Raw genomic sequence first — 12,000 nt, forward strand, 5'->3', positions numbered from 1 at the left:
GGGAATGTCTGACTGCCGGTTTAGGCCCGATCTCACACCAGCAGTCAGACATCCCTCTTGCAATCCGGGACTGCTGGCTCCTAATGCTCGCCTGCCTGCCTGACTGATCACCCCTAACCGCCTCTGCCTGCCGATCTGATTGCCCCTAACTGCTCCCCTGCCAACCTGATCACCCCTAACTGCCTCTGCCTTGGCCCCCGACACCATGGCTTTGTCCGGAAGGACATCCAGAAGATGTCCGGTCTGATTAGCGTATTACCCTCTTATTAGTCTAGATTGTGGCAAAAAGTACAGAACGTGAAATTCACCGTCCCAGTCGCACTGAAGGAAGCACGGGCAGGACAGGAGGGCGTTCATGAATCGTTATGTGACCATCACCACCATCTGCCCCAGAGCTTTAAAAAATACATCGATTGATAGGCTTCAGAGAGGAGGGGAGAGGGAGAGAGAAGCATCAAAGACGAGAGAGAATCACTGATTGGCTGCCCCACACTGGGGATCGAGCCCGCAACCTGGGCGTGTGCCCTTGACTGGAATTGAACCGTGACCTCCTGGTTCATAGGTTGACGCTCAACCACTGAGCCACGCCGGCCGGGCCCAGAACTTTTTTATCAGCCGAACTGTCCCTGTGGGTTTTGTTCTGGTGTTTCCCGCCCTGAAGCCACGCGCAGTCCTGCCGGGTCCTGCCGGCCAACCCTCGCTGGATGAGCCCCTGCCGTGTGGGGCTCCCTGGCGCCGCGGCCCTGACGCTCCCCCCCCCCCCCCCTCCGCCCGCAGCACGGGGACGTCCTGCCCCTGAAGATCGTCACCTACGCAGCCGTGTCCCTGTCGCTGGCTGCGCTGCTGGTGGCCTTCGTGCTGCTGGCGCTGGTGCGGACGCTGCGCTCCAACCTGCACAGCGCCCACCGGAACCTCGTCGGGGCGCTCTTCCTCTCCCAGCTGGTCTTCGTGATCGGGGTCACCCAGACGGGAAACCCGGTGAGCCCCCGCTGCCCCCGTCCCCCGCGTCTCCTTCTGCGGACAGCGTTTCGCCATGGAGAGCCACGCCGGGTCTGCGTTAGGAAGATGATCTTGGCCCCGGGAGGGAGGGGAGAGGCCGGAGGTCAGAGAGGCAGCTGCGGCGTCGGCCTGAGCCCGCGGTGAGACGGGCTGGAGCGGGGTGCTCAGGTCCCAGGGGGCCGCATAGGGGAGGGCGCCAGGCAGCAGGATGGGGACTCACAGCGCGTGTCCGGGGGAGACCAGCCTGGGAGGCACCCCACGTCGAGGGGAGCCGTGCCTGTGGCCCGAGGGGGCATGGAATGGGGCGAAGCCGGAGCTCTGCCTGGCTGGTCGGGGGCACCTGCCTACTTGAGCCCTTCCCCTCGCCTATTGTAAGCAGAGGGCCCCCCAGGACCCCGGGCGGCCAGACCCCCAGGCGGGCAGGTGGGTGGTCCCGCCCGGCAGGGGGTGGCTGCCGCCCCATGACCTCCGTGGTTTCTCAGCCACGACCCCGGGAGCACGAGGCCTGCACGGGGCCACCGCCTGGCTGTAGGGTTCTGGAAACTCGCGTTCTCGTTCCCGGCAGGCGCGGGCTCGGCGGCCTCTGGCGCGTTAGCGTGCGGCCTGGGCTCTGTTTCTGGGGAAGGCGGAGGGCTGTGCCGAGGCCACTAACGTGACGCTGCTGTGTCCGGCACGTTTTTAAATGGCTTCACGGGTTTGCTTTTCACGTCGCTGAAGGCCCAGCCACCGCCTCCGCACCACCCCTTCCCTGAGCCCGTGGCTGCGCCGGAGCCGGTGTTGGTGTGGCAGCCCCGCGCCCTCCCCGCTGGCCGCCCGCCAAGCCCGGCCACCGCAGCGGCTCTCCCGTGCTGACCGGCTGGCCTGCGGCAGGGCCTGTCCCAGCAACAACCTGCGATGCTGGCGCCCTCCGCCTGGGCCCGCCCTCGCTGTCTGACCAGATGCTCGTCCCCCGGAAGCACCGGCTCTGCCGCCTCCGTCCGGGCTGTACCGCGCACGGCACCATCCACCGTCCGCTGGGGAGGGTCCCTGCTCCTCCGGAGCCCGGCGCTCAGCCCCTCTTGGGTGGATCTAATACAAACGCCATGAGCTGGACTTCCTTGTTCAGACCTGGGGACCCTCACGGCTGCAGAGTGGCCGATGGGTCACTGTCCTCCCCGCCCTGTGCCGCTCCGGCCCTCGGCCCTCGGCCTGGGGTGCCCAGGTGGGGCGGGCGGGTGCTGAGCCGCCCCTCCCTCAGCCCTCAGTCCCTCAGCGCCCCCTTCCCCCCCGCAGTTCCTGTGCACGCTCATCGCCATCGCCCTGCACTATGTCTACATGAGCGCCTTCGCCTGGACCTTCGTGGAGAGCCTGCACGTCTACCGCATGCTGACCGAGGTGCGCAACATCGACACGGGGCCCATGCGCTTCTACTACGTCGTGGGCTGGGGCCTCCCGGCCGTCGTCACAGGTGAGGCCGGAGCAGGTGGCTGCGACCCAGGAGCCTGGCGGAGGCGCAGGGGAGGCCCCGGGGCGGGGGGACCGGCCAGGCCACACGGCTCCCGCCTCCTGAGCGAGGCCTGTGCCGACCCGGGGTGCCCCTGGTTCTGCAAGCCCGCCCTCTCGCCTCCCTCGGCAGCCCTGCCAGGTGGGCTCCGCGGTGGACGTGGGGCCGGCGCGTTGACCTGAGGGCCTTGGCTCTGGCGCCTGGGCCTTGGCCCCCCCCCCCCACCCCCAGCTGTTCCTCTCGGGCTCCTGGCCCTCGTGCTGGGCCCAGGGGCTGCAGGTGGGGCGGGGCACGTCCGCCTATGGGTGCACCTGCCAGGTGGCTCTCCAGGGGCCCTCCCGGGGTGTGGCCCTCACCCCCTCTCTGATGCCCAGGACTCGCCGTGGGCCTGGACCCCCAGGGCTACGGAAACCCCGACTTCTGCTGGCTGTCCCTGCGAGACACCCTCATCTGGAGCTTCGTTGGGCCCATCGGAACGGTTATAATTGTGAGTCCGGGGTGGGGAGGCCCCAGAACCTGCGATTCCCCAGGACGTGGGAAGCTGGGGTGCCCTTGGCCAAAGGGTGTTGGGGCTCCTCTGAGCGGCGCCGGGGCAGGAAGGCTGGTCTCGCGCCCAAGTCCGCTGTGAAAGGCGCCGCGTCCTGCCCCGGCACTCAGACTCCGAGGCCTCCCCTCCCCCCACGCCTCCCAGACACGGCGGCAGCGCTCAGTGCTGGCCTCTGAAGGTCTGTCTGCCGTGCCGACGAGCCGGCCACCTGGCCGTTGGTCTGTCTTTCCAGGTCAATACCGTGATTTTTGTTCTGTCCGCAAAAGCCTCCTGCCAGAGGAAGCACCATTACTACGAGAGAAAGGGGATCGTGTAAGCTGCCCCCCCCCCCCGGCGGTGGGCGGGCGGGTGGAGGAGTGGGTGGTGGGCCCGGGAGGGAGGAGGCTGGCTCACCCTGCCCGCCCCCCAGCGCCCTGCTGAGGTCGGCCTTCCTGCTGCTGCTGCTCGTGGGCGCCACCTGGCTGCTGGGGCTGCTGGCCGTGAACAGCGACGCGCTGGCCCTCCACTACCTCTTCGCCATCTCCAGCTGCTTGCAGGTGAGGCGCCAGCCCTGGCGAGGTCATGGCCGCCTGGGCTGCGTTATCTGAAATGCCTCCCCGAGTGGCCGAGCGGGTCCCGGGAGGTCCTGGACCAGCGTCCAGGCCGGGCCTGAGCTCGGCACAGACGGGCCGCACGAGGCTGTGGCTCCTGGGTGGCCTGGGTGCTCGGGTCCCAGCGAGGCCTCGCCACGCACGTCCTGCCCCAGAAGGAGCCCGTTGTCCCACACGGCGCCGCCCAGAGCCCCCTGGGCCGTCCCTCGGGCCCTGATGGTGAGGGGCCGCCCCGCTCAGCCAGTCAGGGCCCTCCTCTCCCAGGGTGAGCCCCGTTGTAGGCCGTGCACGGGCCACACCAGGGGCTCCCCAGGAAGGGGGCTGATGACATGAGGGAGGGGCTCCAGGTGCCCAGGGCTGAGGCCCAGGGTGGGCCCCGAGTCCGTGTGCCGGCTGCCCCGCCCCGGCTCCCAGGGAGGCGGCCCCGCAGGGAGGCGAGCGTGGCCTCGGGGCGTCTCTGGCCACCACTGTGGGCGGCTCCGGCGCTCGGCCCACCTCGGGGCCGTGCTCTGCCCTCGGCTGGCGGGACCCTGGTGCCCGGCGTCTGACCCGCCCCCCCCCCCCCCCAGGGCCTCTGCGTGCTCCTGCTCCACTGCGTGCTCAACAGGGAGGTGCGGGAGCACCTGAAGGGGGTGCTCGCCGGGCGGAAGCCGCACCCGGACGACTCGGCCACCACGAGGGCCACCCTGCTGACGGTAGGAGGCGCCAGGGACCCCCCCCCCCCCTCCGGGGTCAGCCTGCGCTGCTCACCAGGGGTCCGTGTGGGGTCTGGCTCCAGCATTAGACGCAGCTCCATGGTCTCCGCGTCCTTCCCAGAGGGGGCGCCACCGAGCCGCCCCTGGAGCCTGGCATCGGCCTGACAGAGGCTGTCCTGGTCACAGCCTGCGTTTCAAGGTCTCGGGGGACAGGGCCCCGCAGGCCAGCACCCCCGCCCAGAGCGGGGGCAGAGGGGGGGCGTCCTCTGACCGCAGTGGGGACCGAGCCATGGATGCGATGCTCTTGGCACGGTGAGGCGCTGCCGGGGTGCCAGGCGCTGCCGGGTGCCCGCCGTGGGGCTTGCTGTGGGGAGGCCGCCCCTGCACCCCCTGGCCCTTCTGTTCTCACCAGCACCCTCCCCGCCCCCAGCGCTCCCTCAACTGCAACACCACCTACAGCGAGGAGCCCCACGTGCTGCGCACGGCCCTGGGCGAGTCCACCGCCTCACTGGACAGCACCGGCAGGTCAGCCCAGCGCCCCTTGTCCTCCGGGGGTGCCCAGGGGTCACCTCCTCGCCCGAGCCTGCTGGGAGGCCGTGCCCTGAGCCTGCGGCTCCGGTTGGGGTGTCTCCCCGTGCGCTCGGAGTCAGGGCAGAGCGCCCTCCTCGGCCCCGTGGCCGTCCTGGCACCTCTGGCAGGTGCTCGGTGATGGGCGGCCACGTCCCCGTCCCCTGGGCAGCGGCACTCAGCCCGCCTCCCCCTCTCTAGGGACGAGGGGGGCCAGAAGCTCAGCGTGTGCTCTGGGCCCGCGAGGGGCGGCCTCGGGGAGCCGGACCCGTCCTTCCTCCCGAGGAACGGCAAGAAGCCGCCAGGTGAGTGCCCCGCGGCCTCCGGTCGGCCTGCGGCCTGCCTCCCGGGCCCTGGGGAGCTCGCTGGCCCCTGTCTGCCCCGCGGCCCTCCCTCCGTCTGGGGAGCGTGCAGCCTTGAGGGGCTGAGGCGGGGTCACAATCAGGGTGGAAGGGACCCACGGCCTCCAGATGCGGACCGGGCGGCTCGCTCCGCCTCGCAGGAAGCCCGTCCCGCTGAGCCCGCCCTCCTGTCGCCACAGGCCACGACTCGGACTCCGACAGCGAGCTGTCCCTGGATGAGCAGAGCAGCTCTTATGCCTCCTCGCACTCGTCCGACAGCGAGGACGACAGGGTGGGGGCCGCGGACAAATGGGACCCCGCCCAGGGCCCTGTCCACAGCACCCCCAAAGGTGAGGGAGCAGCAGCAGCCAGGCCTGCCCCCCAGAACACAGAGAACAGTCCAGGAAAGCTGCCCCCTGCTGGAGGGGCCGCAGAGGCCAGGTGTTGGGTGCGGTGGAGGATTGCAGCCGGGCCCCAGGGTCAGGACTTGCCCATCTGAGCCTGGAGGTCTGGGAATGGTGGGTGGGGCCACTTGGGACGCCGGGCCCGGAGGAGGGGCCATCCAGACCTTCTCAGGGGCGGGGCCTCCTTGCTGGCTGACGGCGCCCCTGTGCCCCAGGAGACCCTGCAGCCAACCACGTCCCTGCGGGCTGGCCCGACGGGAGCCTGGCTGGGAGCGACAGCGAGGAGCCCGGCGAGAAGCCGCCCCTGAAGGTGGAGACCAAGGTCAGCGTGGAGCTGCACCTGGACCAGCAGACCAACCACTGCCTGGACCGCCTCCCGGACGGGGAGAGCGGGGCCCTGCCCAGGCCCGCGGGCGCACCCTGCACCCAGCAGCCCCCCGAGCAGAGAAAAGGTGCCTCTGGGGGCAAGGCCCTGCTGCCCTGGAAGCCCCTGGTCCTGGGGGAGGGGCCTGAGGGGGGGCTGTGCTCACCAGGGCGGGGCCAGCTGGGTGGAGGCGGAGCTGTGCTGGGGTGGGTGGAGCCTGTTGGATGGGGCTGGGCTGTGTCTGCCTGATGGGGGTGGGGCTGTGCTAGGCGGGGCGGGGCCTGTTGTGTGGGGGCGGGCCTGCTGGAGGGGGTGGGTGGGGTGAGACAGGCAGGTCCTGGGCACAGGGTTGGCGTCCGGCCCCACCATCTGGGACTGAGGCCCAAGGATGGAGGCCCAGCCGCAGGGCTTCTCGGCTCCCCAGGACCGTCCTCCAGGGTCCGCGGCAGCCAGGAGGTCAGCCTGACCGCCCCTTCCCGCCCGCCTCCCAGGCATCTTGAAAAACAAAGCCACCTACCCGCCTCCGCTGGCGGAGAAGGCCCTCCGGTCCCGGCTGCGGGAGAAGCTGGCCGAGTGCCAGCCGAGCCCCTCGTCCTCGCGCTCCTCCTCCCTGGGCTCCTGCGACGGGGTCCGCGGCCCCGACGGCACCATCACCGTCAAGACCCCGCGCCGGGAGCCGGCGCGCGAGCACCTCAACGGGGTGGCCATGAACGTGTGCGTGGGGAGCGCCCAGGCCCACGGCTCCGACTCCGAGTGAGTACAGCCCGGCGCCCACCAGCCTGCCCTCTGTGCCCCCGGGCGTGGTCACGGCCCCGAGCGGGGCGGGGGGAGGGGGAGGAGGGCAGAGGCCAGGGGCTGGGGTGGGTGCCTCTGCGGGAGGGGCTGCAGGCGCGGTCGGGAGGAACTGACCGGAGCTTGGCCTTCCCTCCTGGCGCTGCCCACCCAGGCAGGGGGTCTGCATTGGCGGGAGGCTTCCAGCCCTGACTCCTCCTGCCCGTGGCTGAGGGCCGAGGTCGGGGCGCCCAGCTGCAGAGACAGGGGAGCCGCTGCTGACTCCCCAGGGAGGTGTGGAGTGGGAGCGGCCTCCGGGATGGCCTCCTGACCCTAACGAGTGGTGCAGGGGCTCACCTCACCGGCCGTGCGCGGAGGGCACTCCGTGGGCCTGGCTGTCAGGGAAGAGGCTCCCGTCCCGCTCCTGCCTCCTCCTGGGGCGGCTGTGTCCTCACACGAGCGTGCAGTCCTTGGGGCCCCAGGGCATCCCCTGCCCACGTGGGGGTTCTGCCCCTCCCAACCGAGGCCGAGCCGTCCTTGCTGACCCGCTGCCTGCTGGTGGCTTCTTCCCACGCGCAGAGGCAGTAACGAAACTTCAATTTGACCATCAGGAAACCGTGAGAGCCCTGTTCCCTCCACCGCGACGGCACTGCATCACGGCCCGCACCTCGGAGCCCCAGGCCGCCGGCCTGACCGTGAAGCGGGCCCTGGCCCGAGTGGCAGCCCCAGCTGGCGGGACGCAGTCCAGCCTCGGGGCCCGTCCGGCCCCATGACAAGTGCCAAAGGCCACGGGCACGAGAAGGCGTGGACTCCCGGCCGGCACAGCTGTTCCCTCAGGTGCAGATGGAGCCAAAACCATGCCTGGCCTCACCGGGACGGCCCGGCACAAGAGCCGGCAGGAGCCGCCAGGCCAGGCTCGCCAGGGTTTGAGGGCGCCGGGCACAGAGCCAGACCAAGGTCGGCCGCCGTTGGGCATCTCCCTGCAGCCCGGGCCCTGGCAGCAGCAGGGGCAGCCCTGGCAGAGGCCCTGCCTGAGAAGGTGCTTCCCTGTGGACGTGGAACCGCGAGGGCAGGGCCTGCTGCTCTGATGCACGGACGGAGCCTGGGGGATCCGTGGAACCATCTCGCTGGTGTTCGTGTGAGGAGCAGCGCCCAGTTGCACTTGAACCTGGTGTGCGTGATGCGCATCGGAGCCAGGGTGCTGGGGAGTGGGAACCGAGCCGCAGACAGAGCTGAACAAGGGCCCAGGCAGTGTGCGCGCAGCCCCACCGCTGCTCGCCTGCGCCTGCCATGGAGATGCGGGCCCTCGGCTCCCCGCTGCCTCGCAGTGGTGGGTTAGGGTTAGGGTTAGGGTCGGAGACGGGCGCTCTGGGCCTGGGCAGCCCCCAGGAGCCTGCGGAGGTCAGTGGGGAATGCAGGGGTCACCCGCCCAGGCCGCCACACTGGGCCTTCCCTGGCCGCGCCCTCGGGGGGCCCCACTCAAGCCCTGCAGGGCCTCCCAGGGGCCTGGCTCTGCAGGCGGGGGATTCTGTTGCCCGCCTGCTCCTGGTCACCATGGCATTTCGGTGTTCACACGTCCAGACTAAGACTCGGAGGGCTGCGGCCTCCCGGATGTCACTCATTCCTTCCTGCCAATTGTCTAGCTCTTAGCCCCGCCCCCCCCCAGCCTCGCCCCCAGTGTAATGCCTTACTTCATTTTGCTTCCAATGGCCAATTGTGCGTGGACAAAGCACAGCCCCCTCAGCGGTTGCCAGGCTGTTTTTGGGAAACGCACACAGGCCCGGCTGTGGGCAGTGGGCACAGCGTGGCCCGAGGCGCCGTGGACCGCGGCCCGGAATTCTTCAGACACGCTTTGTTCTTCAGACCAAGTGCCCAAACCAGTGCTCAGCACAGCTGCTCCCCAGCAGCAGGAACCAGACGGTGATGAAAACAAGGCCAGGGCAGGGGTTCCCGTGTTGTCCTGGTGAGGATGGAGCGTGGCTGCTGGCGGCGTGAGCAAGCGCGGGTGGGACGCCGGCTGGGGCACAGGCTTCGGCCATGAAATGCGGCCCCGGAGGCCCCGTGCTGAACGAACTGTGACCGGCCTGACGTGCGGCCTGAAGGTGCAGAGCGGCGGGGCCTGCGTCCCTGCGGCCGGGGCATCCCTGCGGCCGGGCGTGGGTAACGGAGGGTTGCGCATGTTTGCGTCTCTGAACCTCCATCTGTTTCCGCCTCCTCTCCGGCAGCTGGCTGGGCCCCGGGACGTGTAATTTTTAATCTGATCAGAACTTACAAAAAAAGTCAGTTTTATGAAGACAGGAAAAATGGAAACCTATTTTTGTGACTTAAGACTTTATGGCAAAGATTAGACACTGGAGGGTTTTTTAAAAACAAATGTATATTTATTAATGTTCAGAACACTGGAATTCCGACACAAACGAGAAGAGTCTACAATAAATTAAGATGGTTGAGTTTGTACTGCTGTGCTGGCTCCCCCCCCTTCTGGGCAGTGGGAAGGGACCAGGTGGGTGGGATGCCGACGGCAATCCTGGGGAACAGAACGGCCGGAGTGTGTTCTCCCTCAGGGGCTCCTGCGGTCTTTGCACTGATGTCTTCCACTCGGGTGGGAGTTTTCAGCCAGCAGGGTGTGTTTTTCTCTGCACCAGTCTTTCTCCTCGCTACCCCCTCTGGGACTCCAGTGACCTTTGACACTGTCCTCGGTCCCTGAGACTCTGTTCGTCTTCATTCTTCTTTCTGTTCTTCAGACTTGATGGTTTCTAGTCATTGACTTACAAGTTCACTCTGTCCTGTCGTCCCCACCAGAGGATTCCGTTTCAGAGTATCTCCACTCGGTCCCTTTATAAAGGTCATTTCTCTGCGGAGGACGCCCGCTCCCCATGCATTTCTATTAACTTTTATTAATCCTCACCTGAGGATGCTTTTCATTGCTTTTTAAAGAGAGTGGAAGAGAGAGGGACAGACAGAGAGAAATATTGATGGGAGAGAAGCACACCGATTGGTTGCCTCCTGCATGAGCCCTGACCAGGGCCCAGGCCAGGAAGGAGCCTGCAACCAGCTATGTGCCCTTGACTGGACTCGAACCCGGGACCCTTCAGTCCGCAGGCCGACCCTCTAGCCACTGAGCCACGCCGGCAGGGCTCCCCATGCATTTCTAGAGTGTTTGCCTGTACTTGGCGGAGTGTGGTTGTAACCGCTGCTGCACCGTCTCTGAGCATCTAGGCGTCTGGGTCCTCCTGGCTGAAAGCGGGGTCCGTTCTCGGGTGTGCTCCGGCTGACAGCTCGAGGGAGCCGTGGTGACATGTCGGGTGTCACGAGACTCTGGCTCCTGTTAAAATCCTCGGGCCGGTGGCCCTTTCCACTTGTTCCCGTGGGAAGAACCGCGAGGTTCGGACACGTTCTCAGTCTCGGTGAGCAGCGGTGCTGTCCGTCTGGTGTTCAGGGCTCCGGGCTTCCATAGGCTGCTTGGGGCCTGCTCTGTGCGCCCCACTTGGTGAGCCAGCACCTGCATCGGTGCCTGTGGACAACGGGTTCTCTCCAGCTCACTCCTCTCTGGGATTTGCCGCACATGCTCACTCCCGGGGCCCCCTGTTCCCAGAGGGCCAGCCGCCGGCACTCGCACAGGAAAAAGCCAGATCCCCCTGTTCAGCCTACAGGGCCCCCTCCCCAGGCCTCGCGGGGAGGCCTCGCCCCATGCTGGTCGCACAGCTCCGGAGTTCGGGGCCACCCTTGAGGCAAACCTGGGAGGAATAAAGGAACCCCACACAAGCACCCCAGCCCTGAGGTGAAGCTTTGCTTCCCCCATCCACCTGCTAACGCTCACTGTCCCGGTCCCAACGGCGACCTCGAGCGAATGGAGCTCAGCTCAGAAGCCATGCTGCCCGGGAACCGCGGGCGCACGGAGCCCTGGCAGGGGAGCAGGCCTGGTGGGGCAGCGGGCGGTCCCCCGGAACCTCCGGGGACAGACCGCACACGCCACCAGCTGACAGGGCCGCTCTGGGACCCAGCGGGACCAGGACAAACAAGGCCCCTCGGGAACGCTGTGTGAACACTCATACTGAGCGCCGGGCAGGCCAGACACAAGCGAACCTCCGTCCCGGCTGCGGGGCTGCCTGTGGCTCCCCAGGCACAGCTGGGCCCCAGGCGCCCCTCCCGCAGGTGACTGACACCTGGAGGATCGGGCGTTGGGGCCTCCCGGTGAGGAGCGGGTGCTGTGCTAGGGTCTGTCCCCCCGAGAAGACTCCATTTCCTGGGGGCAGGCAACGCTTTCCTATCAGCTCTGCACCCGAATGTTCCCCTTCTCCCCGCTTCTGTGTCAGCAGCTGGGGTGCCCTGTGGGCAAGAGGCCCTCTGGCCTGCCCAGTGTCTCCAGAACCTCGGGGTGAGGCCTGGAGTCGAGGGCCCCAGGGGCTTGGGCAGGGCAGGGGGGGAGGCCCGAGTCCCAGCCTGCTCTCGCCCACAGGCAGCCAGCAGCTCTACAGCTCTCAGCACTGGCAGCCACCTGGGGGCACGGGAGGCAGGTCTGCTGGCAGAGAGCAGGTGGCACTGCTGGCGGAGGCTGCCACGGGACCAGCCACCAGGGAGGCTGGGTGACCCGGGTGATCCCTCCTCCCGCTTCCTCCACGACCAACCTGGGGCTGGCGGCTGGCAGAGCTGCCCAGTGGGGAGGGGACAACCCCAGCCGCCCGGCCTGGCAGCCACCGAGGGCCCCGTGCAGAGGGGGGTGGGCTGCGGAGGCTCCCGGCCGGCCGGCTCAGGCCTGTTCCCAGGGCCGGGAGGCAGGAAACCGGAGCGGGAGGCTGGGCTGCCCTTGGGCCTCCACATGGGGTGGGCGGTCCCCAAGGGCCAGGGGCCACGGCCGGCCCGTCTAACCCACTGCCCAGCACATGTGCAGTGATGCAAGCTGGGGCCTCCCCGCCGGCCCCCCGCCCCGGTCCAGCTTGGCTAGAGGGAGTCACAGCTGGGGGCGGCCGAGCCCTGCCCTTGCCGGCCGCCTGGCCACTCGCTGCCTCCCAGGGCCTGTCGCTCGTGTGGAGCAGGGCAAGGGCTCCAGAGCCACAGGGCAGGCCGCCCAGGCCCTCCCCACCCGGAGACCCTGCTGGGAGAGGCTGGGGGAAGGGCGACAGGGCGTGGAGAGCTGGGGCTTGGGGACGGGAGGGCTGGCGGTGCCCCGAGGGGAGGGCGGCGGCTCTGCAGGTGGCACTGCATCGTCAGGTGGTGGAGGGAGCTGCTCTCTGGGCGC

At 68.5% G+C, this 12,000-nt stretch overlaps 1 protein-coding gene across 1 annotated transcript in view; it reads left to right on the forward strand.

The window, feature by feature from the left end:
* The window catches only part of CELSR1 (cadherin EGF LAG seven-pass G-type receptor 1), a 103,601-nt gene extending 94,425 nt beyond the window's left edge, over nt 1-9,176 (forward strand). The window contains 12 exon segments of the mRNA XM_079774575.1: nt 778-978; nt 2,272-2,446; nt 2,857-2,969; nt 3,262-3,341; nt 3,439-3,565; nt 4,189-4,314; nt 4,745-4,839; nt 5,083-5,186; nt 5,423-5,572; nt 5,842-6,078; nt 6,482-6,743; nt 7,341-9,176. Of these exon segments, the coding sequence (XP_079630701.1) occupies nt 778-978; nt 2,272-2,446; nt 2,857-2,969; nt 3,262-3,341; nt 3,439-3,565; nt 4,189-4,314; nt 4,745-4,839; nt 5,083-5,186; nt 5,423-5,572; nt 5,842-6,078; nt 6,482-6,743; nt 7,341-7,365 (1,695 nt within the window). The 3' untranslated portion in view covers nt 7,366-9,176.
* The last annotated feature ends 2,824 nt before the right edge of the window (nt 9,177-12,000 follow it).

This window comes from Cnephaeus nilssonii, assembly GCF_951640355.1.
Source record: "Cnephaeus nilssonii genome assembly, chromosome: 6".
Classification (NCBI taxonomy): domain Eukaryota; kingdom Metazoa; phylum Chordata; class Mammalia; order Chiroptera; family Vespertilionidae; genus Cnephaeus; species Cnephaeus nilssonii.